Source organism: Artemia franciscana, chromosome 6 (genome assembly GCF_032884065.1).
Source record: "Artemia franciscana chromosome 6, ASM3288406v1, whole genome shotgun sequence".
NCBI classification, from domain to species: Eukaryota; Metazoa; Arthropoda; class Branchiopoda; order Anostraca; family Artemiidae; genus Artemia; species Artemia franciscana.
In genome coordinates, this window is record NC_088868.1 from 20,476,971 (window position 1) to 20,502,065 (window position 25,095).

General features: G+C 35.7%; 1 protein-coding gene across 2 annotated transcripts in view; it reads left to right on the plus strand.

Annotated features, from left to right (window-relative positions):
• LOC136028167 (uncharacterized) overlaps nucleotides 1–25,095 on the plus strand; it is a 116,416-nt gene that overhangs the window by 25,498 nt on the left and 65,823 nt on the right. For both annotated transcript variants that reach the window (XM_065705852.1, XM_065705851.1), the window contains 7 exons: nucleotides 1,093–1,305; nucleotides 5,704–5,817; nucleotides 6,713–6,866; nucleotides 12,827–12,933; nucleotides 17,883–18,083; nucleotides 21,347–21,457; nucleotides 24,173–24,338. In XM_065705852.1, coding sequence (XP_065561924.1) covers nucleotides 1,297–1,305; nucleotides 5,704–5,817; nucleotides 6,713–6,866; nucleotides 12,827–12,933; nucleotides 17,883–18,083; nucleotides 21,347–21,457; nucleotides 24,173–24,338 — 862 coding nt within the window. In that variant the 5' untranslated portion in view covers nucleotides 1,093–1,296. The remainder of the gene's footprint in view (nucleotides 1–1,092; nucleotides 1,306–5,703; nucleotides 5,818–6,712; nucleotides 6,867–12,826; nucleotides 12,934–17,882; nucleotides 18,084–21,346; nucleotides 21,458–24,172; nucleotides 24,339–25,095) is intronic.

Below are 25,095 nucleotides of genomic sequence, written 5' to 3' on the forward strand. Positions count from 1 at the left end.
AGTTTTTTAAACTTTAGCGTAAAGAGCGGGGCTTTGAGTTAAGAATAAACCGAACTTTGGCTTGAGGATATGACTTATGCTTCTACTGTGTTTGAAATACCAAGGACTTACTGATCACTTTTGGCATAGGAGCCTAGTAAGGAAGCTAAAATCATATGCATCCTATTAGTCAGCTTTACTATGCAATTAATGTAAGAATTTTTTTTAATGTTCCTCACAGAAAACCAAAGAGCCGTTAAACCCTAAAACAAGCAGAAATTCAGTAGCATAATAAGTCAAATCTAAAATAAATACGAATTACTATGAATGAATAAATGTTGCATAGAATGGATAGAAATCAAATTTTATAATTAAGTTAAACTGAAAACACCAAGAAACTACCAAAAGTACGAGTAAAAGCTAAACTTCTTTCCCCCTTTAAACCCTCCAAAAGGCAGGAGTGTCCTATCCTATATGTGTTTTTGAAACGACTATTCACTGGATCTGCGCATATATACCTCCCTTGTGTTACCCTTTGTTTTGTCAACAAAACATAAACTTTGTTACAGAAATATGGCAAAAATATAGGAAAGACTGCTTCAAATATAGCTTTGTTTGGCACCATGTATCCATCTGAAACTGTTTCCTAGGAAGATTCATTCCATCAAACACATCTGTTAATTCCATCAGTTAGAGCTTGTATAGACGTGACTAGTGCCATATGGAGCGCTAAAAATCCGTCTGGTGCCGTTATATATGCTATTATCAAATTGGGCTGCAGGAGTTAATGAGTTACCAAATTATAACCATGAAATTAGACACGTTGAGTATTTTGGTTAACTAATTGCGGATTTTTGAGTTGACCTATAAAAAAAGAAAAGCTTTCTTTCGGAGTCAAATCAGTATGCGCTGCCAATAAAGTAAAACATTTCTTTGTTACAATTTTTCAAAGCAAGAACCAAAAACTAGAAAGTAATTTTTACCATTCAAAACATTTGTTATAATCGAAAAGTTTTTTTTTGACAGTTGTATATATCGTTAGAACAGTCATATAGATCATCAGTAGTACTGATTCTCTTTACTAGCGCCATTTTTTTAGCAATTTAATTTCAGGCTTTTGGAGCAGTTCCTGACATCTATTCAGGATGTGGTGAAGTCAAAGGCTGCTTTGGAGCCCCAGAGGGCTGTCTTGATACTCTATCATGCAACGCCGTTGCTTCTTATGCCAAATATAACGAATCAGCCTACATTTTAGAAATATCTGGGGATGCCTATTTCCAAGGTGAAAGCTATGTCGCTATTGCGTTTTCTGATGACATGAGAATGGTAAGCCGTACGAATCTAAAATCACTAAGTTTCCTAGTATAATTATTGCTTGATTTTTGAGCTATTCGACAATAAATTTGACCAAATCTGTAAAAAAGAGTGGTGAAGGAAATCAAAATCGGATGTTCATTGAAGGGTTTCATTTTACTGAACCAATCAATTGACTGGGGAAAAATCAGGAAATTCTATGCTTTGCTTTTGTGTTCGGGCACAAAAATGTTCTTAAGTGTGTTTTAGGATGGATTTGGTTATTTTCTTTTAGAATCAATTTATATCCTTGAGAACATACTTATGACTCTGCCGCAATTCCTAAGAATGAACTTGGAACGGTGAAACCTCAAAGAAGAGAAAAGAAATAGAATCCATTAGATTAGCTCAACCTATTTTTCGGAAAAAATTGTGATAATAATAAGCTGAAAAACTAAACATGAAGCTTCTTCATGTTTTGTCCAATTAAGTATTTTTTTGAACATATATCGACCGATGACATATCTATCAATGAATACTAATGACTTTTTTTTGAAAAGAAAGTTATGAAAGTGAAATTAACTATTCGAATGTGGAAATTTTTCGTGGCAGTAGATTTGTACCTTTGATGGTTATCGCAGTCATGAAGAAAAATACCCGAACATGTAGTTTACTAAACAGGCCATGGAGCATTTGTGAGTATCAGTGCATTATATTTGTTTAATGATTTTTCTTTTCTGAAAATACATCTCAGGAATAGATTATTGGGAATTTATAGTGCCAGGTTATTGTCACCTAAACTATAGATATAGGGTTTTTCGTATACATTGGTATAATATGCCACTGAGCGTCTTTTTAGTTAGGGAGCCAATAATGTGACTAGCAGATGATCAGTGAGCATCAGAAAGTTTGGTATTTGAATAAAGGGTTATCAATAGCGTTGATTAGGAATATGAGCTTTATATACATGGCCTAGGGGAGGGTGCTAGTCTTAAAATTTGAAACATTACATTTTTTGCTGAGAAAAAAATACATTTCGCAAAAACTTGCAACAATGATCACGCAGCCTATGGAAATCATAATCACTGGTTATGGGTGTCCCAAAATGCTGATCAGCTTTAAACTTCAAATTTCATTGTTCGTATTCGTCAAAAAAGGTTTCAATATTTAAGCATTTGGCGAGTAACGGAAACTTACTATTTCTAATAGCAACTACTAGCTAGTTTATGTAATGTATGTACGTACTTATCAACAAACAAGCTTTAAAAAATACTAGCTCAGTATGTAAAATTTTTCTACCTGAGTTTGAATTATAGATAGGGGAGACGTCGACAATTACAGAACTAGAAAAATTAACTACAGAGCATTAAAGAAGCGTTCAAACATTCCTCGCTTCAGTCACAAGTTAAATAACAGGGTCTACTTCCCGTACATGAGCAATTTTCTGAACACAACTTGCACCAGCAGTATTCGGGGGCCAAACTATCTGGGAATGCCTTAAGGGTGGACACGACTGACACAACCTAACCATCTTTGAAAGTCCAGCTCTACTGTATGGGATCTTGAAATTGTGGTTTGGTCGGTTCGCTTGTAAGAAAAAAAAAATCTGGAGGTAAAGACGCATAGCATGACAATCAGAGGGAGCGTTATATTTGAACTTTCGCCTTAGAGGTTATAAGTGTGTCTGAAAGTCGTCAAGAGAGGTAAGGAGGTGTGGATCCTTGCCATGTATGGTGGCAATGACAATCTTGCAAATAAAAAGAAAGCTTTCTCGCAAAGAAGGATCAAGCTTTGACTACTCTACCTCTTTCTCAAGCAACAATCTGTTTCTCTGTCTCCATTTCTCTCTAGCTTTGGCAGTCTCTCTTTATCCTTTAGAGAACAGAAAACACACTGTGTTACAGCCAGAAAGTGTATGAAGAAGGCAGATGAAAAAAGCTAAATCGTTTGGTAAATTCCTGCAAATTTGATTGATATTCGCGGAACAGGATGAAACTTTCCGTTTTTCACGATTTGTATGGTATCCAAGATATAGTTTATAACAACACAGCAAAAGGACAACAATGTCTCTGTCATTTGAATCAACATACACAATGTCGATACCCCTCTTGAAGTAGTCCATGTGTAACACAACTCTAGTATCCGCCTCTTTCTGGGTACAACTCAAACGCCGTTCTTTGTATTAATACAAAGTCTGTATTAATACTACCACTTCTGCTGAAAATCACTTTCTTCATCAGGTCTTGAAAGCCTCTGGAGAGACCAACACTTAAAGCTGCGTGCAGCACATGGAGTAATTTTTTGAATTTGTCAAATGAAGGTTCAGTTAACTTTGTCTTTGCCTTGGAATTTGATAGTATCGATTTCCAATCGTCTAGCCTCGAGTGTCTACCTAGAGATACTGCAAAAACCTTTAATTTTTTGAAAATAGTAAAGAACAATAAATCATCTGATGTGATGCAAAAATCTTCACAAACTTGCAAGTACAGAAGAGATATAGTCTCGAAAACTAAGCTATGAAGAACAAGGCCTTTATAATCCAGTTTTCCACTCATGAATTTCTATTTGGTTCCTACTAGTAGAATTCCAGCCTCATAGATCAGCTCTTTTAAACCAGTGCACTTCATGGTATGATGAATCGTATCCGTAAATTCATTAAAGTATGAAGCCCACCAATTCTGAGGACAATGTCAGAATATGCTGTCGGATTTTTCACTCTTAAGGCATTATGTAGCCTGGTTGCATGTGACAACAGTGTAACTTACTTTTGGTTCTTTGACAGTTTTCTTGAAAGCCTTAAGGGGTTTTTTCACAACTGCTGGGTTAGAGGGTGAGTGGGGAACCACTGGCTGGTACCCAATCTTGGTAATAGGAATGTCAGTCTCATTGTAATATGCAGCTGAGAGAAACCATTATATGTTTGAGATTGTGCTGAGTCACTTGACACAATCACAAGCTGCGTTGGCAACGCTCTGCATAGAAGTCAGATCGTAATAAAGCCTGAAATGGGAACCTTCTGATCAACTGGCAAACCACTGAGACCTCTTTTTATTTTGCCGTCATCAGTATTTTCCGCTTTAAGGAAAGAGATTTTGTTTCATTTTTGGAATTTGTTGAAAATTTATATTTGAAATTTCAATGTTTTTTTCCTATGTCGTATGTTCTTTTTTTCAAATGTTTAACTCATAAAACTTACCGTCAATTATTATGTTTCTTGCAACAGGCTCCATTCAAGTTGTGTTGTTGTTTGGGGTTTGACAAATAGGTCATAAGTGTTCGTATACTTATTTGGTGTCACTTCAGACAATATTCACGGAATCGTTATGCGTATGGTATAACTTATCTTGCTATTGGTAGGAATTATTTTCCTGCTGCAATTGCCTGCTTTATAAGCAAGAATCAAAATAATCCATAGGCTATATGACATAGCTCTAAAAAATAATTCATTTATACATTATTACATGCCACATATTACATCAAGAGATATATACATGTAAAGTTAGGCCTGTAATACTATCTAGCAATAAAAATAAAAATAAAATTAGATGTAAAGATATAACCAGATAAAATACAAATCAATAAAATGACTCTAAAATAAAATAATACAGCGATTGAACCAAATTATAAAAAAAAAGATTAAAATAGATCTATCTGAAAGGCTTGTGCTCCATTCAAATAGAAGTAGCATGCTCATCAATATATTCTATCGCTTTGACGGAATTTTTTTTATTGAGTTAAGTCACGAAGATCCACCGGGACATGCACAGTCGTGCTGGATATATGCCTACAGTTATCCGAGCTAAAAAAAAATTCACTCTGCTTCTTCGCTAATGGTTCAAATACGAAAAGGGCTTAAGAATTTCCTGATCACTCATTTTGCAGAACAATAAATTTCCTACACAGCTCATTAATAAAACATACACCTTATGCAGGCAAATTTTTAAGACAGATCAAGGTTTTTCAAAATACTGCTACAAGGTTTTTCAAAATTATGCTACCTTTTTTGTCAAAATCTAAAGATTACAATTTAATGGTAAAAGACAAAACAGGTTTGAAAGAAAAATATTGAACGTTATTCAATTTCCTTGTATTCGACCAATAGTTTAACAATTTTGGAGCAGTTTGGAATTTCTTGTTAATTTTAAGGGAATTTGTGTCAATTGAGATTGATTTTCAAGGAATTTGAATGAATGAGGATGTAGTCGACTACATCTAATTATCGACTATATAACTTTGATTGTCGCATTCAGCATGATCCATTACTTCAGATCGTATTCTTAAACCTTCTCCTGTTTGCTGATCACCCAAAACTTTCAATATCATCATAATTCCCATGTAGCTCACTGACTTTTATTTTTTATTTTTTCAAAATAATGATAGCATTGCTAAATGTGTTGTCTCTTTTTATCTTCTTTGTTTATTAATTTTCAGAATAACGACAGTGTAACTGAATGCGTCATCTACAATGGCCAAGTGGATGTTTTTCAGTCGCAAAACCTACCAGACGATCCAGATGTTATCAAAAGGAACAGGAGACTTACCGAGGTTTACATGCTTATTTTTAATTTCCCGATTCTTTTTCCTTTCTTCAAGTTTCTAATCCATTTTCTTGTCTGTTTTTCTTTATTCTTTCAATCGATTCTGTGAAAATTCTCTATGACGAATGGTGATATAGACTGAAGCAATTTTGAAGTAATTAGTTTTCTTCTACTACGAGAAACTCGTCAAAGCACTCTGCCATATCAGACTGATGCTCATAAATTCTTCTCCTATATTCCACCTCATTCTATTCTTCGGCTTTAGTTTCCTTTTCAGAAGGCCCTAAAGATTTTAAATTATTCTACGGTTTCACCCCAGCCTAATCTGTGATGTTTGGCTGACTCGTTCGTAATATTGTGACCGCTTCAATGTAGGCCCTGAAAAGAGATGTTGGCCCCAAGTGTGAAGCTCTGTCTAAAGCTTTATATTTCGATTGTTCTAACCCTTCTATCAAAACACATTTAAAAAGAACTGCATTCTTCCTGCTCTATTTTTTTCTTTTTTAATTAACCTCAAGTGAATATTTTAATTCGAAGTTTTTTAGGAATTTACTTTCAGTCAAGAGATAGTAAATAATCCAATTTCTGAAACATTCTAATAATATTGAATTTTTTTAAAGACTGGAAGGCAGTTAATACTTTTTGTAACGGGGATGACGCTGAAAGTACCCTAACTCTCTGGAATTGGATGGATTTTTTTTTTTAATTTTGAATTCGGTAATATTTATTCTTAAGTGGAGGCTGTTCTATAGAATTGCTACGGACCCGAATATATCTCTTGGTGAAACTTTAAAAAAGCTAGTATGATATAAGTCAACAAAATCGCTTTCAATGAAACAAGCTTTTAGTCATATCACTTAGTCCCATTTAATAAGAATTTCAAAGGAAGTTTTTGCTTTTAGAATAAGCTTGGAATTAGTGTGCAGAACGTCGCTTATGAAGAAGGGAAGTTGTACTGTCAATTTGTAAGAGAAGGAGTCTTGGATATCAACGGTATCACTTTCGACTTAAGCTACGACTATTATCTTCTGCTGGCTGCTGGTTATGCAACCTCAAGTAAGTACTAACAACATTAAAATTATAGAGAATAGGATTTGCAACCACCTTTGGCGCAGCTTGTTGATCCAGACACCTCTCCCAAGAGTATGACAAATATTTTTAAAGAACAGTAATTGTTTCGTTTTTAAATATTCCTTTTCTTTCAGTAGGTACTGTAGCTATACATCTAGGTCAATTCTTATCTTTGAAAAGGTTTTGGAATCTGGGGAAAATTAAGAAATTAGAAATAAACTTTACTAATGGATACAGGAACAAAATACAAGACCCCAAATAGGAATATGTAATTTTGCTAAAGTACTAAGGATATGAAAATGAAAAAAATCCCCTTCTTGAACCTATTTTAGGTCTATTTATAACTAAAAACCGCTATTTTTTACGATTTTTCTTTTGGTTGTTTCAAAACTATAGAGTTCCTTGGTCCAGGAACTATGGAGAAAAAAACAATATTGGACTTTTTGGTAAATTTAAAAGCACACAAAATTCAAACATTTACAATCTGTTAATCCCAAGTTAAAGTTAGTCCTGGGGCGGGTTTAACCTTAGCTTGGTAATATGGGACCCAGAGATTGAACCGAGCCGTAATAACAATCTTAAGGTTGACTTCGGAGTAAAACAAGGATGTGTCCTCTCTCCGACTCTGTTCAATTATTGCATCGATTGGGTGCTTGAAAATGCTCTATCGTCTTATCCAGGAGCGCAGGTTGGACAGAATCTCTCACTGACTGACCTCGATTATGCGGATGATGTTGGCCTCCTGTCAGACCCTGTAGAAGCCCAAAACATGCTTGACAGCGTTGTGGCCTGGGCAGATCTGATCGGCTTGAAAGTCAGCACAGAAAAAACGAAATTCATGGCTATTAACCACGACACAGGACCATTCCCACTAACTGTCAACCAAGTTCAGCTGGAAAAAGTCAACCGTTTCACATACCTAGGCTCCCAGCTTTGTACTGACGGATCTTGCGACGCTGATATCCAACAGAGAATACAGAAAGCGCAGACAGTCTTTGCCTCCCTTCGGAAACCCTTATGGAATCGCCGTGAAATCATTGTCCAAACGAAAGTTCGAATTTACATGGCACTAGTCCGCACGGCAAAACTACAACAAAAGAATACACTTAAGGTGTTTGAGCATACTTGTCTACGAAGAATTCTCAGAGTACAGCTACGTGACCGTATCTCCAACGTGAATATACGTCGAATGTGCAATATTCAGAGAGATGTTGTGCTCACTATTAAAGAACGCCGTTTGAAATGGTTGGGTCATGTATTATGGAAACCGCCAGAGTATCTGACTCACCAAATACTTCTAGTTGAGCCTATTAGCTACTGGAAGAAACGCCGAGGAGGACAGAGGAAGAACTGCTGGAACCTGGCCAAGTCAGACCTTGAACCAATCGGGGGTCTCAGAAAATTCGGTCACAGATGGTCAACACAGTGGCTCGCCTTTGGAGAGCAGCTGGCACAAGATCGATCAACATGGTCCAAGAAGGTCTCTAAGATCATCGATGCCGGGCGAGGTGGAAACGCCTGATTCCCGCCACAAGTACAAGTAAGTAAGTAATAACATTCTTAAGGTTGACGCTGTGACTTAAGTAGTCAAAAAGCGTCGTTAATCCGATTCCCAAGATAAAGTTAAATATATTAATCAGGGTGTCAGCTGTTGAAGTTCAGAAGTTGGTACAAAAAGTATTTATTCTCTCTTTTTAAAAATTTGATGGATGGTGATCCACCTGCACTATTTACAATCACCTTTTTTTTATCTGGCTAATCTAGTAGCTCTTAAACCATAATTCTTAATGTAAAAAAATTCTCAAATTGAAATACTTACAGATACACTTTTCACATGATAAAAAATTTGGATGTTTACTGACGTTTGTAATGTTTGTATAAAATTAAAAATATAAGCGTAAAACCGACTATAATTATCGACAGTAGATCAGTTTATGCTAACAAAAATAATTATTTAGCATCTTTCTTATAATATAATAATATTAAAAAGAATTGTCATGTGAGCAGATTTGAATGAAAAGCTTGGGTTCAATATTGTAGGGGAGGTAGGTCCTATAATGTCTTAATTTATTTTCTACTTTAAACCCGTGGAGCTTAAGTTTGATTGAAAACTTTTTCTCTGTTGGAAATAATTTTGGGATAAATTCCGACACCGATACAGATATAGCTGAATAAAATCTCGTTTTCTTCATGTCTCTAACGTAGACTCCTTATTATACCAAGAATAGTGAGCCATGGATTCATAGTACTAAGATCTATCCTAAATGAGATAGTTTCTCATTCCCAAAAAACTAGGGCTATATATACCATCATACCTCCCAAAAATAAATATAGCAAATCTAGCTCATTTCCGGGAACTACTGTAACAACTCACCGTAGCACCACCCTGCCTGTGGCCAACAGAGCTACGCACGCTTCTCCTCCATCCCAGTCTATTTACAGCCTCTCTCTTTACACCCTCACAGGAAGTTACATATCCTTTAAATCTTTCTTTGTGACTTCCTCCCACCCCAACCATGGACAACCTTCTTTCCGTTTAGCCCTAGACGGATGGCCGAAAACGACAATCTTCGGCTATCTGTCATCCTTCATCTGTGGGAAATGCCCTAGCCATCTCAACCTTTCTCTTTTTATTGCCCTAGAAAGCGGGTTTGAAAAACAGTTGACGTACGGCCTACTGTTTAAAATACGGTCAGTCAGCCAGGTCCCCAGAACAATCCGTAGGTAATTTCTCTGAACAAATCCAGCGGATCTTTATCCGTTTTTCGGAGCGCCCATGCCTCAGAGCCATATTTGACCGCTGTCATCACTGTAGCTTCCAATATTCTAATCTTGGTTTGTAAACTTATCTTCCTATTCCTTCAAACTTTTTTTGGCTCTGAAAAAAAAAAACACCCTGAGCTTTGGCTATTCTACTTTTAATATCTTCACTGCTCCCACCGTCTTTACTCTTTACTAATAATACTACCAAGGTAAGTGAAGCTGTTCACCTGATCAATCTTTTCGTTACGCGACGTCACCTTTTATCTTCACTTATTTCTAGCTCTAGTGACCTCTGAATTAAAGTAGCACCCTGAGTTCGCAAAACCTCTAAATGTTTATTCTTTTCGCTCAAACTTTCATCTAGGATGCTTAAATCATCAGCTTAATCTAAGTCCGGGAGTTTTTTCTCCCCTTTTGATTCCATGGCCTCTCATTGCTGTTCCTGTGTTCTTTAAGACAAATTCGATCAAAATGATCCCTGTAAAGGGAGATAGAACACCACCCTGCTGAACTCCTAATTTACTAAGAAACCAGTTACTAACCTCATTTTTCCTATCTTAACCGTAGCACTGTTATTCTCGTAAATAGCACTAATCACGTTAATGTATTTATCTGATCTACCATACAAGGACCTTCGCTAAACTTCTTCTATCAACAGAATCAAACGCTTGCTCATAATCTACAAAATTGAGGGTGATAAGTGTTTGATAACTCAGGCACTTCTCAATTATTAACGTAAGAGTGAAAATTTGGTCGACGCATCCTAAGCCTTTCCTAAAACTGCGATTGTTTTCTCTCATAAATTTATCTATAGCATCCTCTCAGTCTAAAAAGTATCATATTACTAAGTAATTAACTACCTACAGAGACCAGACTAGTGCCTTGATAATTACCATACTCACTTTATCGCCTTTCTTTTAAAGGGGTTTCATTAAGGTTTTCCTAAAATTGCTAAATACTTCCCCTTTTTAAACATTTTACACATAATGTTGAGTAACCTATTTCTGACCTCAGGGCCACCATATTTAAGAAACTCATTTACCACACTATTAGCACCGGGAACCATGTAATTTTTTAATCCTTTAAGTATTGTCGCTAATTCTTCGTCACAGAACAGATGTTCCTTCACATCCAAATTATCACAAACATTTTCATTTTCCTCTGTATCTTTTCTCGCAACTCTATCTCGATTTAGCACATTCTCCAAAATTTCTGCCCATATCTCTTTAACTCTTTCCTTATCACTAATTGTGGCCTCGTTGCTATCTTTGACTAGGACAAGTCGGGATTGGCTACTCCCTCTCAATTTATTAACATGCCAGTACAATATTTTACTAATATGCTGTCCGGCTACACCTTCCAGATCCTCAGAAATTTTATCCATGCCCTCTACTTTCATACCTCCTTAGTTCATATTTAATGCTTTCTCCACTTTCTTTACATTCCTTTTGTTTTCATATGATCTATCTCTCAGAGAATTCCGGAATAAGCCCCTTCTATTTTATATTTAAAACCTTTTCACTAAGACATCAGCAACTTCTCAAATTGTTTTTCTAAAATTATTCCACCCATCTTCCACATTGTCAAATTTTAAACTGTCAAGTTTACTGTTCCTGGAAAGTTTCTCTCAAATTTCCATCCTGGAGTCTACCGACATCGTAACTTCCCGGAACGTAGTTACCCTTCCTTATTTTTCAGCTTTAAATTAGCCCTAGACACTACTAGATGGTTGTCTTTTGTTTTAACATAACTAACAACAATTATGTACGCTAGACTTAGCAGCCTAACAAGCCTAAACAAGACTTAGCAGCTTCCTTATTCAACATGAACCCTACTCACTGTCTATGTAGTCCGTTCTTCCTGCATGAGTAAATAAATTGTATATCACCTAATTTCATGCTCCCTACCCCTGGGATATGAGTTTCTGAAGTTCCTAATCAATCCAGTTCGAATCGTCTGAATTCGTCTGTCAAAATGTCGATATGATAATTATTTTTTTAAGGTCGTAACATTCCAAGTTCCAATTTTTATGTTCTTTAAAGAAGTTTATTTTGGCCTCAGGGAAAGCGATGGTCCGCAAGAAGTCCCTGGGACCTCCAGTATTAATGGGGGCTTCCTGCAATCCTGGATCCATCTTGGTCCCAACATGGTTTCAGCACTTGGCGATTCTCTTCTATCAATAAGAGTCGAAATCCTGCACAGACAGTCTCAAGCCTATTACCTCCGACTCATTATATATTCACACATGCAAATATCATGTTTCTGCGCGGAGGCAACTCATAGCAGATAAATTAGCTTGGAGGAAGTTTTACAGCCCGAAAATACCCACCAAAACAGACAAAGCATTGAAGATTTATCCATTAATCATATTCACGTGCGAATGCTGTGTCGTTTATTAGGCTATAATTTCTTCGAGGGGCGCCACTCCTCAGGTGTGAATAGAGTTGACCGCAAGGTACCTAGACTTGCAGATAGCTCGAAGCGGTCGAGGCAGGCCTTTGCAAAGGCCGTTGTCTATTGTTGTCCTTACGCCCGGCCACAGTTGTCCTCTTATAGAGGATCCTCTCAAGATGGTGTTCTGCGCCACCACCCATTACTAGGAGAAGGTTTGTAACTCAAGTGACGTGTGTTCACACCGGTGGGCCCTGTTGAATTTACATTTGAGGGACCTTCTTCTTCCTCCACCTGTATTTATGTTCCCGGGCGCGCGTATCCGACCATCGTTGAGTGATTTTCAGGTGTTTCTCTAGTTTGAATTAAAACTTCAAAAATGTTGATCAGGCACTGTGATTATATTGCAGTTTACATGATAAATTTTGCGATTTTGAACTTGAAAAATTTTCAACTAAAAGACGTTGCTTATACTTGAGGAAAAGAAATTTAGACGTATGAAAACAAATTTCTCGCGGCACCAATACACCGCGGTGGATAGTTGCCACAGATTCTTGGATATAAGATTACGCATTTCTAATTTCCTACCAGCCTCTATCTGGAAATAAAATAAATTAGTGTAGGAATAGATGTTTATAACTGATTCGGTTTCAGTTTTTTTACGCTGTAAGATCGACGAAACCTGGGAATGCTCGGGAAAAATATTTAATGATCGAAAAAATATTTTTTGTCTCTTTTGTTTCAAAACTAACCTATTTTAATTTATTTCTAAGGATCTCGTTCTCTTTTAGCTATGATTAGAGAACATGCAGATGGGATAGCTGGAATATCTCTGGATCGAATTGACTTGGATCAGTATCAAGCTCAAAGGATTGTTGACCCACGACTGCGACGCCAGGTAGAGTGAACTGACATGCTTGCATTTAAGACATGTTGTATCTTTTAGAAATAAAAATTTATTCTCTCAAATGTTGTTTACCTCTCTTGTTACCTTCTTTTCCCTTGCTGATACCTTACTTTAAATGCAGGCATGTTTTTCTTTTATATCCAGTGTACTGCCCTTCGAAGATAAAAAAAAACTGTTTCTTCATAAACCTTTGCATTACTTTCATTCTGGTATAAGTTGGTACAAGTTCCATTTGATTTGACTTTCATTCTGCTGTTGAAACTAACCCATACAATTATCTTACAATGTAATATAAGATAAGATACTGTAAAATCTTGTAAAATACTATCGATCATTTAAGTTCATTGAAGAAAATACATTTCCAAATAAATGTTTAATCATCCATAGAATATTTTGATTTATGTCACCTTTTTGATATTGGTGTGATTAGGCGGTTCATTATCATGATTATTTTTTATAGTAGTTTGTCTTTTATTTCGGTCTCCTTTCTTTCTGTGGTTAATTTAGAAAATATTTTCGAAAAAGAAATTTTTCAAAGAAAAGTAAAGGCCATGCTAAATTTGAGCTCAGCAGAAATAAATTCCTATAATAATTCAAACTCAAAACGCCCAACAATTGCTACTAAAGAATAAATGAAACCCAAAATGAACAGAAATTAAAAGAATAGTCATAGCAAACAAACATTTAACAGGTACTAATATAAACGAATAAATAAATCTGAAAACGAGTATAGCTTACATCGAATAACAAATCATGCTCAAAACAAACAAATTTACCACAAGCAAGAGTTTGGATACTACTCTCTTCCCTTACTGTAAGTCTAAAGCCTGTTGCATCATTCGCACTTTACTGAAAAAGAATTATATTATAAGTATTTTCTTTTGTACTTATAACATTGAAAAAAGATACAGTGAAATGAAACCTTGAACTTCTGAGCTTTCAGCATTTAATTTCGTTATATACCAAATATTCAGTTTCATTAGTTCTTCATTATATTAGTTTCCAAGACTGTTTACAGTAAAGTGCCAATGACACGGCAGGCTTTGGACTTTTACAGTTCGGGAAGGGGGTAGTGGCCAAACTCTTTGTTCGTCTTAAGCTTAATTTGAATATTAAAATTAATTTTTACCCGTTTTGAGATTTATTGACTTATTTATATTAATAGTTGTTATGTGTTTGTTGCTATGACCGTGCATTTAGTTTCTGCTCGTTTTGGTTTCCATTTATTCTTTATTAGTAATTTCTGGACCTGATTAGTTTGCATCATTATAAAATTCCTACTGATCTTAAAATTTCATCTGACCATTACTTTTCTGTGAAAAACCTCTGTTTCTGAAAGTTTTTCTTAATCAACTTCTATTCATTTTTAATTGCCAGGTGTTTAGTTAACAGGTGTTTAGATTTCAAGATAGACATTCCGGTTTGTCAACAAATGGATCTTTTTTGGAGGCTAAATCTTCATAACTCCAGAGACATTATTTTATCCAATATCCTATACTAGGGATAGGGCACAAGAAAGACGATTCCTGTTCGCTGTCAAGATGCAATAACGATGATGACTATGCATTGCCTTTAATTTCTACAATTATTTAATGTTTATAAAAAACTCGAAAGCCTTATCCTTGTGTTTAGCGTAATCTTGAGAAGGTATTTGGAATATGCAAAATCCTGATCGTAAAGAGATAGTTCTTGCTAAATATTTATAGGATATGGCTTCCTTGTTGATTCTCTGCAAGATAGAGAGATTTTTTATTACAGTTTTTAACAAAAATGACATTTTTTTAACAGACATTAAGACATTGTGGCGTTCTTTTGGTCATTTCTCAGTAAATAGATTTTTCTGTTTGTTCCTAGTTAGTGTTTTGATTCAAATATAATCAATATTATTTATAGCTTTTCACCATTCGTGAACGATAGTTTCGCCTGTAATTCCTTTATTTACGGTTTTGGTAAGCAGACAGTATAAAGTAATGTTCGAAATTTTTGGTATTACATTATATCCCACATTAAACGTTTAAGCACATTACGCAGATAAGAATACCTTCAGAAAACTATTTAAAATTTGGGCTCTCCACTTACGCTTATAAAGGAAAAGAGAGGGGTGTAGTGTCTTACTTATTCCTATTCTGGCTGATTAATTTAAAAAATAAAAGTTTAAAAAAAAAATTTTTAGGTAAAATTAGAAGACATGTAAAATATTAAGACAAATGGAAATAAGATCCTATAATATTTTCAACTTAAAACAACTAGAAATTACAATAAAAGAATATTTGAAGCCCAAAATAAGCACAAATTAACTAAAAATAGTCGATACAAACATAAATATGCATACATGAATCAACAAATCACAAAACGAGTAAAAACTAAAATTATCATTCATTTATTCTTTGAAAGGGATTTATTGTCTATTTAAGTTTGGATAAATAGAACTTCATTTTTTGTCTCTTCTTAAGTCTTATGCTAAAGTTAACCCTTCTTAACTCTGTCAAAGTTAACTATCAGTTAACTCTTCAAAGTTGACTCTTAATGGTAAGTTAAGGTAAAGAATTTGGCATTAGAATTTACAGTCCCAACCAGTGGTGCTAATCTCCGTTTCGTTGCCCTAAAACCATGAAGTGTGATGGGGTGTTGGGTGCCAGGCATCCGGTGCTTTCCCACACTCTTCTTGTTTACCTTTGTCAAATTTATCCAGGCACCCATTTAGAGCTGGGTTTTACCGGAAATATATATTCAAGAACATATTCCTTGCGACACACGGGATTGAACCGAAAGCTCCTTAATCCTGACCCACAGCCTTATCCGATGCGCTGCCATAAGATTGATGTTTTCATTTTTTTATGGCACTAGCTTTTTTTTGAATGACTTCTTTTACGGTAAGTTTAACAAATTTAACGTTGCTTGGTTATGGTTGCCTAAGTTTTATTCTTGGTTAATATTACTAATGTTTTCCAGTTTTTTTGGTTTTCTTTTTAAGAATTAAAATAAAGGATTCTAATTCAACCTCTTAAGTTGCTTAAGGCGATCTGAATGTTGCTTTTGTTTATATTCAACATAAATATTGTATAACTTTTGCTAAATTAAAAAGCGAAGTTTAGGAAAGTTCTTGTGCTAAGCTTTTGATTCAAGAGCAAGATTCAGATAATATACTAGGAAGGATTCTCCTAGGACAATGTTCAAAAGATTTTTATAGTTTTAAATTTCCCTCAACATTTCCTGAAAATGTCAACTTAATACCGCACCTAAGATATTGCAGATACGGCATATTGATATGCTGGATACTCAGGGTGTCTTTTGATTTAGTTCAAATTTCCCTGGGGCATTCCCTTCCTTCTGTAAAATTCCAGCCACTTCCAACTTCCTTAACCATTCAAGGGATATTCCAGATATGCCCTTATGACAATCTGGATGCAAATATTTTGTTTTGATGTAGTTCATAATACCCCTCAGCATTTCCTAAAGATCATATATTGATACCCATAGTCGTTCCTGAGATTTTGTAGATCCATCGTTTTAACAATCTTAACGTACACTGTATCTTTTGATTAAGTTCAAAATCTCCCTTAACACTGCCTGAAAGCTTCCCTAGACCTTTTGGCTATTTTAAATATGTTACCTACTTCAAATGAATGTCAATAGAGGGTAAAAAGCCTATTAGAAAAGAAGACCAACTTCTAACATAATTAACCCTATTCGAACCTGATAGACCATTCCTTCCACATGAAGTAACTCTGAGAACAAGATGTAATTAATTAATGATAATTTTGAAATACCAAGGACATCAAAGGAAACAAATTGTGCCACATAGCTGTAGTTTAGGTCTATCTATACCTGAAAATCAGGATTTTTTATAATTTTCTTTTTGTTGTTATAACATATCAAAGTTTAGTTTTAGTGCCAAAAAAGTTTTGCCTGTGTTCCCAAACCGAACCATGAAAAACAAAATGTGAAAACAATTCTGTAAATTCGATAATGCTTTTCTTAATAAAATTCAAAGATGTTGCAGAGTTCTGCAAATAGATTCTTTAAAAGCATATTTTCTAGTTTTCCATTGCGTAATATATCATATTTATTCTCTATGGGGTAGTCTAATTGTTTATCTTGTATTTAGTGCTGGCTAAACAAGCCAAAAGATGATTTCAATCTGTCTTTGCTATGCTTGAATGTGTCATGTCTGTATTTTTTTTCTCTGGTTAATTGCTCTTTCCAATAAGATTCTCCTTTAGGTAAGTCAGCAATTAACAATTTGAAGCGTTGAATAATTTTAATAACAAAGAAATTAATGTCGAGGTTAAAGTTTTGGCTATTCCATGATATGCTACATACATTTTTTCAATCCCTATTTCTTAACAAGGTGTTAGGGTTAGCCTATATTTCGATTATCCAATCACTGGATTTTTACCCAGTATGCTACCAATTAATGGCGGCGTTTTCCTTCCGCTACAGAAATTGGGGAAATTACACTTTTTAGAGTTCTATGAATATGTGTTGTTTCGCTCATTTTCTTCCGTACTTAACACACATTCTTTATTTTTAGAATTGGCAGGCGCTCGTGAGAAAAACAAAAGTGAAAATCAAAAATCTGTTCCATTAAAAATTGAATTCCTGGGTTTTGCTAATTTTTTAAGAAGTGTATAATTGTATAAGTTTTCATTTAACCAATTTAAGAATTAATTTTCATTTTGGTGTTCTTGGTACTTTAAGGCTTATGGCTCTTTACTACAGGCAACGCTAGTGTTACCTCTGATGATTCTTTAAAACCTTCAAAGCTCAAACATTACTTAGAAGTAAAGCATTACGAATATATTGGAAAGGACTTCGGCATTTGGGCATGGGTTGTGGCTCATGGGTCATATGCCTGATAATAGTTTGCAACAGAAGTATGCAACTTTCCAATCTGATATCTCGTTTATATAACTTGGGGATTTTTTTTTTTTTTTCAGACAACAATATATAATGAATGCGGTATATCCAAAGGATGCTTTGGAACAAGTCGAGGCTGTGAAGAAACAAGAGACTGTAAGCTTTTGGTAACCTTCAAAAAATCAACAGATATTGATCATCATGAATTTGAATTATATGGCAAGGTCATCGACCCAGAAAACAGCTATGTTTCTGTTGGGTTTTCAGATGATAAAGGAATGGTATGTTTTGATATATTTTGATATCTAGAAAATAGCCTATTTACAATATCTGTATAATAAATGAGCAGTACAGAAGAGAGATGATTCAATATGATTTTTAAATCTTATAGATTTTATTTTCAACGCTTGGTCAACACATCTTATCAGCTCTATAAGCTAATAAGAAAATCTTTGAAGAAAAAAAACTGATATACCAAAATAAACAACACACTTTGGTATTTACAACTTTTAGAAGCCAGTATTACTAACCACAGAGTGATTATTGGGTACATATGCCAAAAGAACACAATTATCATACAAGCTCTTGCTTCTAACAAAGTGTGATTACATTTGACATCCTATTCTTGTAGATGCCCCTGATGACATATTCTGATGAGAAAAATAAAAGGATTGTCTTCCCTCGCAATAATGGTGTTGGGCTTTGACCCCTAAAATGCAAAGTCAGGAGACCAACTCCGGCTTTCTTGAGATCTGACAGTTTCGTATAAGTCATCAAGAGAAGAATTTAGGAACCATCTTCCCTCTCTGGTGCTCTATGCGCAAAAGCACAACTAAAAACTTGATTTTTTACTTGCCATCAAGTTTGCCTGGGATTTTAGTCTCATTCTAGTAGATATACCAATTACAAGAATATTGAAATCCCCCTTGCCATGTCCCCGAAAAGGTCATTACTAGCTCAGACTCAGGAAAGGCACAATTAAGACATTAGCTCACAATCCTCAATAACTTTGTTTGAGATTTGTCAGCTCTTTTTTAAAGTTGTCTGTGTAGCCGGGATTTAGGGTGCCCATTTTGTCAGCCCAGTTGAAATAATTGAGACTTCCTTCCCCCCAACATAAGTGACACTGGCTCTTGCTTTTAAAAGGTATAAATCGCACATCAGATATTCTTTCTGACTAATTTTGAATTAGACTTAAAAATTTCATTGGGTAGATGTCTTAATGATGCAAATTTAGAATCTCCTGAATCTCAGCGTCGACCAAAATCGAAGGCGTAGCTTAGACACCTTGTCTTACTTCCCGCCAAGTTTTACTCAGATCTAACAGCTGTTCATGGTAGATGACTGACGACTTGAATTTAGGTACCACATCGACCTCGTCTGTGGAGGTAAAACCCTTCTCGGGAGCTCAAAAGATGTAAGAAGGAAAATGGTTACTTATTTGTTAATTATGTGACTTATTTGTTAATCGTGTCGGTTAATTTGTGTCGGGACTTAATGAAACTTTCTTGTAGATATACTGCTGAGAAAAATTTAAGGACCCCTTTCCTCTTTCTCCTAAAGAGGCTAGATCATCATGTCCTGACTCCCAAGAGGTAGAACTACGATGATAACTTTATTTCCAACTAAGCCTGGTTGAGACCGAATGGCAACATCTAAAGTATGTTGGAATCAGTGTTAACACCCCAAAAACAAGAAAAACATTTGCTCCTATGTCCCATGAATTTTGCTTCAATTTAAACGACCTCTTCTGGTAGAGTTTGCTATTAAAAAAAAATATAGACGCGGGATGGTGTTAGAATCCGAAAATGGGCACCGTTGGGAATTAGCAATCATTTTTATCGATTTGTTTTGGAATCTGACTCCATACTCCATACTCCGACGCCCCCCTCATAAAAGTCAAATTGTGTGTCGCATTGCATTAACTCTGCTCTGCGACGCTAAATCTTATTTACGCTAAATTTATTATAATTATGTAATTATCATATTATTATTATTATCATACTAGCTGTTGGGGTGGCGCTTCGCGCCACCCCAACACCTAGTTGGTGGGGCGCTTCGCGCCCCCCAAGCCCCCCCGCGCGCGGGGGGGCTTATTCCCTGTGTCCCGGTGTCCTGGTCGTCATTTGTGTCCCGGTCTGTAATTTCTATTCGAACAATCCCTGTGTCCCGGTCAACATTTATATATCCCGCCTGTGCCCCCGGCGTCCCTTTTGTAGTTTCTTCTCTGTGACCCGGTCGTCATTTATATTCCCTGTGTCCCGGTCGTGATTTGTGTCCGGGTGTCCCAGTCTGTAATTTTTCTTTGAGGTTCCCGGTCGTCATTTATATTCCCTGTGTCCCGGTCGTGATTTGTGTCCCGGTGTCCCGGTATGTAATTTCATCAGTTGACAAACATGACGTCAGTTGACAAACAACTTCATCACGCATACAGCTCAATCCTCATAATGACGTCAGTCGACAAACATGACGTCAGTCGACACACAAACATGACGTCACTCGACACACACACACAAACAAACAACTTATTTTTATATATATAGATAGATTAATTTATGTAATTCAATTAGTAGTTTTTTATTGGAAAGAGGAGTGTTTTTGACTTTTGGTGTCCAAAGAGACCAATGCTTTTCAAGTGAAGTTCTCAGGGAATGTCGAGGGAGTGTTGAACTATGTCCATGCAGATTGGCAAACGGGTTTACATGAGGAACGGCCTTAAATATCAACTTGGAACCTTCATGGAACTATGAGGGAGATGATCAGTTGACTAAAATAGAACAAGTACGCAGTACTACTACTAATTAGACATCGCAATAGCCCTGCCTAAGTAAAGGAAGGATGTTGGCACAATGTATTTTTTTTTTTGAAGACTAGGAAACTTCGTATAGAATGAGATGTTGAAACTTCGAAAAGAGTTCATTTAATTATATGTTGAAAGAGCTAGGGTCCCTTTTAATAGTCGAAAATGATTGCAGGGCGATCATCCCCCCGTCCATCATTACCCCAAACATATCCAGTCAAAATTTGGGACAATAGTTTTGTTCAGCATAGTTAAAAAGTCCGAAAATTATGTCTTTGAGGATGAAAACCCCCCTCCCTTAACGGCCCACAGGGCTTTGCTCATCTTTGGCTCAATATAGCTCTTTACTTCTTTGAAAAACTTTTTTAGGGGAATTTTTTTTTAATAGTTCCCCATAGAAGTCAGTTTAGGTTAAAACCGTGAAAAGACAATAGCTGCTACTTTTAACAATGTTTGATTGCAAATCATTGGCCTATTCTGGCGTGCGTCGCAATGATACAGTAGCCTACTAAACCGTGATGTTCCTTAGTTGTATAATAATGTGTTTTGTTTAATGAATATCACATAATGTCACTCATTTTGTAATTTTAATGCCGCAGTTTTCCCTTTCTTTCAAAATTTTTCATTTTTTGTTCTAGAATCTGATGTTTTCATCCTCGCGTTAGAAGGTTAAATCTAGTATCAGTGTTTCAAAATAACATTTGGTTATTGCGTTCTGAGCTATATTTTTTTCGTTTTTAATAGGGAAATGATAGTGTCACAGAATGTGTTTGGTTTGAAGAAGAATTCCAGTTATTCAATTCTTATAATAGGCCTTACGTGAATGATGTCTACAGCAATAGAAGGTCAGATGGCGTAAGTTTATTTTTTACTTGGTCCAACTAGAAAATCTCTTAGCTAAAAGAAAATTAAAGAATTTATTTTTAAATCTTTTTAAAGCTTTTAATACTAAACAAAATGAAAACAGCTTATTTTAACCTACATCTCTGTGCCCCCCCCCAAAAAAATCCAGGCTAATTATAATGACGCAGACCAAACCTGGATAACAGAAGACATGTTGTTCAAAAATGAAAAGCGCGCAATGAGCGCCTGTTTAAGTTCTGCAGCGTCTTTAATCTAATGCGTGCCTTATTACTGTGCACCCAAGGTGTTTTGGATGGCAGAAGATTGTCATGTAATTTTTCTTTTTTAATTGAGGGATAAAGGTGCGATGAGAATTTATGCACTTTAATTAGATTTAATATGACTTTCAGATATTTGTTTTTCTCCTTCAAATACTTCATTTTATCATGTGCTTTGTGGTCTATCTGTTTTATTGTTATTCCGTAATTGTAGACCAAATAACATCAACCTCTTTCCTGAATAATGTCATAAGCTAAATTGAGTTCCAAATTATCGGTAGTAGCTTCCAATTGTCATTGATTGTTTGTAGTCGACTTTTTATTTCTTATTCTTTATCAAAACTGAAGAGTAATCCCACAAAAACAGAACATCGCCATAGACTGAAAAAAGAGGGAGGATGCATCTGTCCTCTAATAGATTGGCACATATTGGGGAGTTTACTGATTTAGGGGCTAATAATCGAATATGGGGGCGGAACAATTTTCACTAGATGGTGTTTTTACTGAAATGTTTTGTGGCTCCATTAGCTAAATACCAAAAAAGAGACTATATAAATTTAACCAATTTAAATGTGGTGTCATTCCATTGGTTAGACTATAGAAATCAGAGTATGAAATTTACCAATCATTATCATTCTTGCCACAGTTTCAAGGCTTAAGAGACTAAATTTTCTCCATCAGATCTTATGGTTCGACCCAGCTAGCTGACTCCTCAGCTATTTGCGAGACAATAATTAGTTTGACAACGTGGTTTTCATAGTGTCTTTTAATTTACGCATGTGACGGTTCTAGATTTAAAAAACGGCTAAATTCTGAGCCTTTGTTCTAAAGGCTATGAGGGCTATACCATCCTAGGAGGCAAATTTTTTGACCTTTCGACCATTTTGAACAAAATATGTCAAAATTAAAGCCTGTCTCAAAATTTTGACCTGATGTCATTGGAGGCTACGGCAGCAGGTAAAAGAAAATCGGGTACGGGAAAGGGGCTTGTCAACCTCCTGTCATTTTTGACTCTTAAAAAAAGTACCATAACTCTCAATTTCTGGGATTTTACTCCTTGGCAATACCAATGAACTGAAACTCGAATACCTATGCAGGGGTCTACACCTAAAACAAGTGGTAAAGATACCCACCACCAAAGAAGGCTCCTCTTTAGATGTCATCTGTACTAAATTGCATAAGTTCTACAATAAACAACCAAGAGCGATAAAACTCTACAAAAACAAAACTTCAAACGAGACGAAAGCAGCTATTTACTGGCAAATATCCGTGTTGTTTTAGTCTTTTAATTCTACTGGCCGTCGTCTCGTCTGAAGTTTTCCTTTTCGGCTTAAGAACTTTCATAAGTTCTACAGTAAACCAGAAGCCTTACCACCGTTAGGAGGGAGCTATCATCATATTCTCAGAATGCAACCACTGGATCGAATCAAGGTTGAATACAAAGTCACGGAAACGCTGCATCGCCCACTAACCGACAAAGGTATTCTCAGTTACGGTTCCTGGATTTCTGAAGAGCACTGGCCTGAGGTTCTAGCTACTCCTGATCTCAGTTCTAAAGTTCAAATATTTCGAAGGAAGCTATCTGCTAATTATGGAAAATCTTTTACCCGAAAAGAAAACTAAAAAGTGTTCAAATGATAAACTCTACGTTAATGGACCTCTAAAAGCCAAGATCCAAGAAAAAATTCGTTTACTTCGTAATGGTAAAAAAAGATGAAGCCAACCATATGCGTAAAATGACAAAAAAAAAATTTGAAAAACAGCTGTCACACACTATAAAAATACTATGAAGGATATTTTTAACTATGACCCCAACCAGATAGATATATTTCAGTGAATCCAGCAATTATAACTTTAAATTTATTTAATTCTTTGGTCGATAGAAGCTTTGAACCAGGTTGATTCGGTGTCAGAACATTCCAAGTTGTCATATTGATGCTACCCTGGTCAACGATATTCAGAGAGAATCGTCCTTGGGTGATCTGGGGTCGAGAAGGGGTTTTAGATGATAAATCCGTGGCTGAATTTCTGGTTTCATTCATGGCAATAGAAGTTTCAGGAGGAAGGCTGCCAACCCAACTGTCCCTAGGTGCATTTGGTTCTCTGGTGGCTAGCCAGATATCAGAGGCACGTGGAGGTCGCTGTTGGTGCGCCAATTTGCATGGGAACTAACTCTGGACGAGCACCATTACCTCCAAATGCTTTGTAATATTTAATTGTTCCTTCAATCAAATATTTCAGCTCATATGTTCTACAAGTTCTGTTTTCCAGTGTATCCAATTCTGCATTTCTACTTTTCTTTGATTTTTGGCTGATTTTGATCTCTCTCTTGAAAGTGGTTCAAGGCCCCCCTTCCCTTTTTGAAAGTTGATTGATAAAGATTTTTGAATATTGCTTTTGTTTGTAAGTTTTGCAGATAAAATTTGAGCTTTTATCTTTTCTTTTTTAGATACAGGCAGGAATAGAGCTTATTGAGTCGTTTATTGAGGATGGTTACATGTATTGTCGCTTCAAAAGAGCGACAGTTCACAGTGTCACCTACATAAACCAGAAAATTGATTTTGACCTCTCTCTAGAATGGTATGTGCTGATTGCCAGTGGAAGAGCCAGGTCAAGTAAGTACATTTTATTATATGTTTACTTAGTACCTTTGGATAATTTCTACAACCTTTTATGTCTTATCTCTTTAAACGATCAAGAATTGTACATCTGTGTAGTCTTTCTCGGAATCGAATCCAATTTCTTGGGGAAAATTTGACATCCTTGGATTTTCTGGCCTGAAAAAAAAACGATCTAGATAGGTCGCAAGTTTCAGGAAGTTCGTTTAACGCCTTAATTTTGGAAAAGAATTCAAATGAGTGACGTCATATTTATGAGCGCATTTCAGGAGTGTAAATATGTCATTTTTACCTCGGGAGTGGTCTATGGCTTTTAGTATCTATGACGCATGCGAAATTACAAAATTAACATAGCTAATTATAAAGCACGAAGTGTAATGAGCCTATTTACAAACGGTGTTATAAACAGTTTCATAAATATAGAGGACAAAAACATAAATTAACAATTGCGCAAAATAAAAAAAAAACAACAACTGAACGACCAAATGAGACAAGATAAAGAGGACGATCTGGGAAATGGCAGCGAGGATTACAGCCAGTCAGAAACGACAGTTAAAAACAAAGAAATACGCGGCTACAAGACATGCGACAAACAAAGATTAGAACGAATCAGAAATAAAAGTGAAGAACAAAGAAATATGTGTTTAGAAGATATGCGACAGCGAGGATCAAAACGAATCAAAAAAAAAATTGAAGAACGATGAATTATGTGGTTAGATAGAACATATAAAAATGAACGTGACAAGACAAAGAA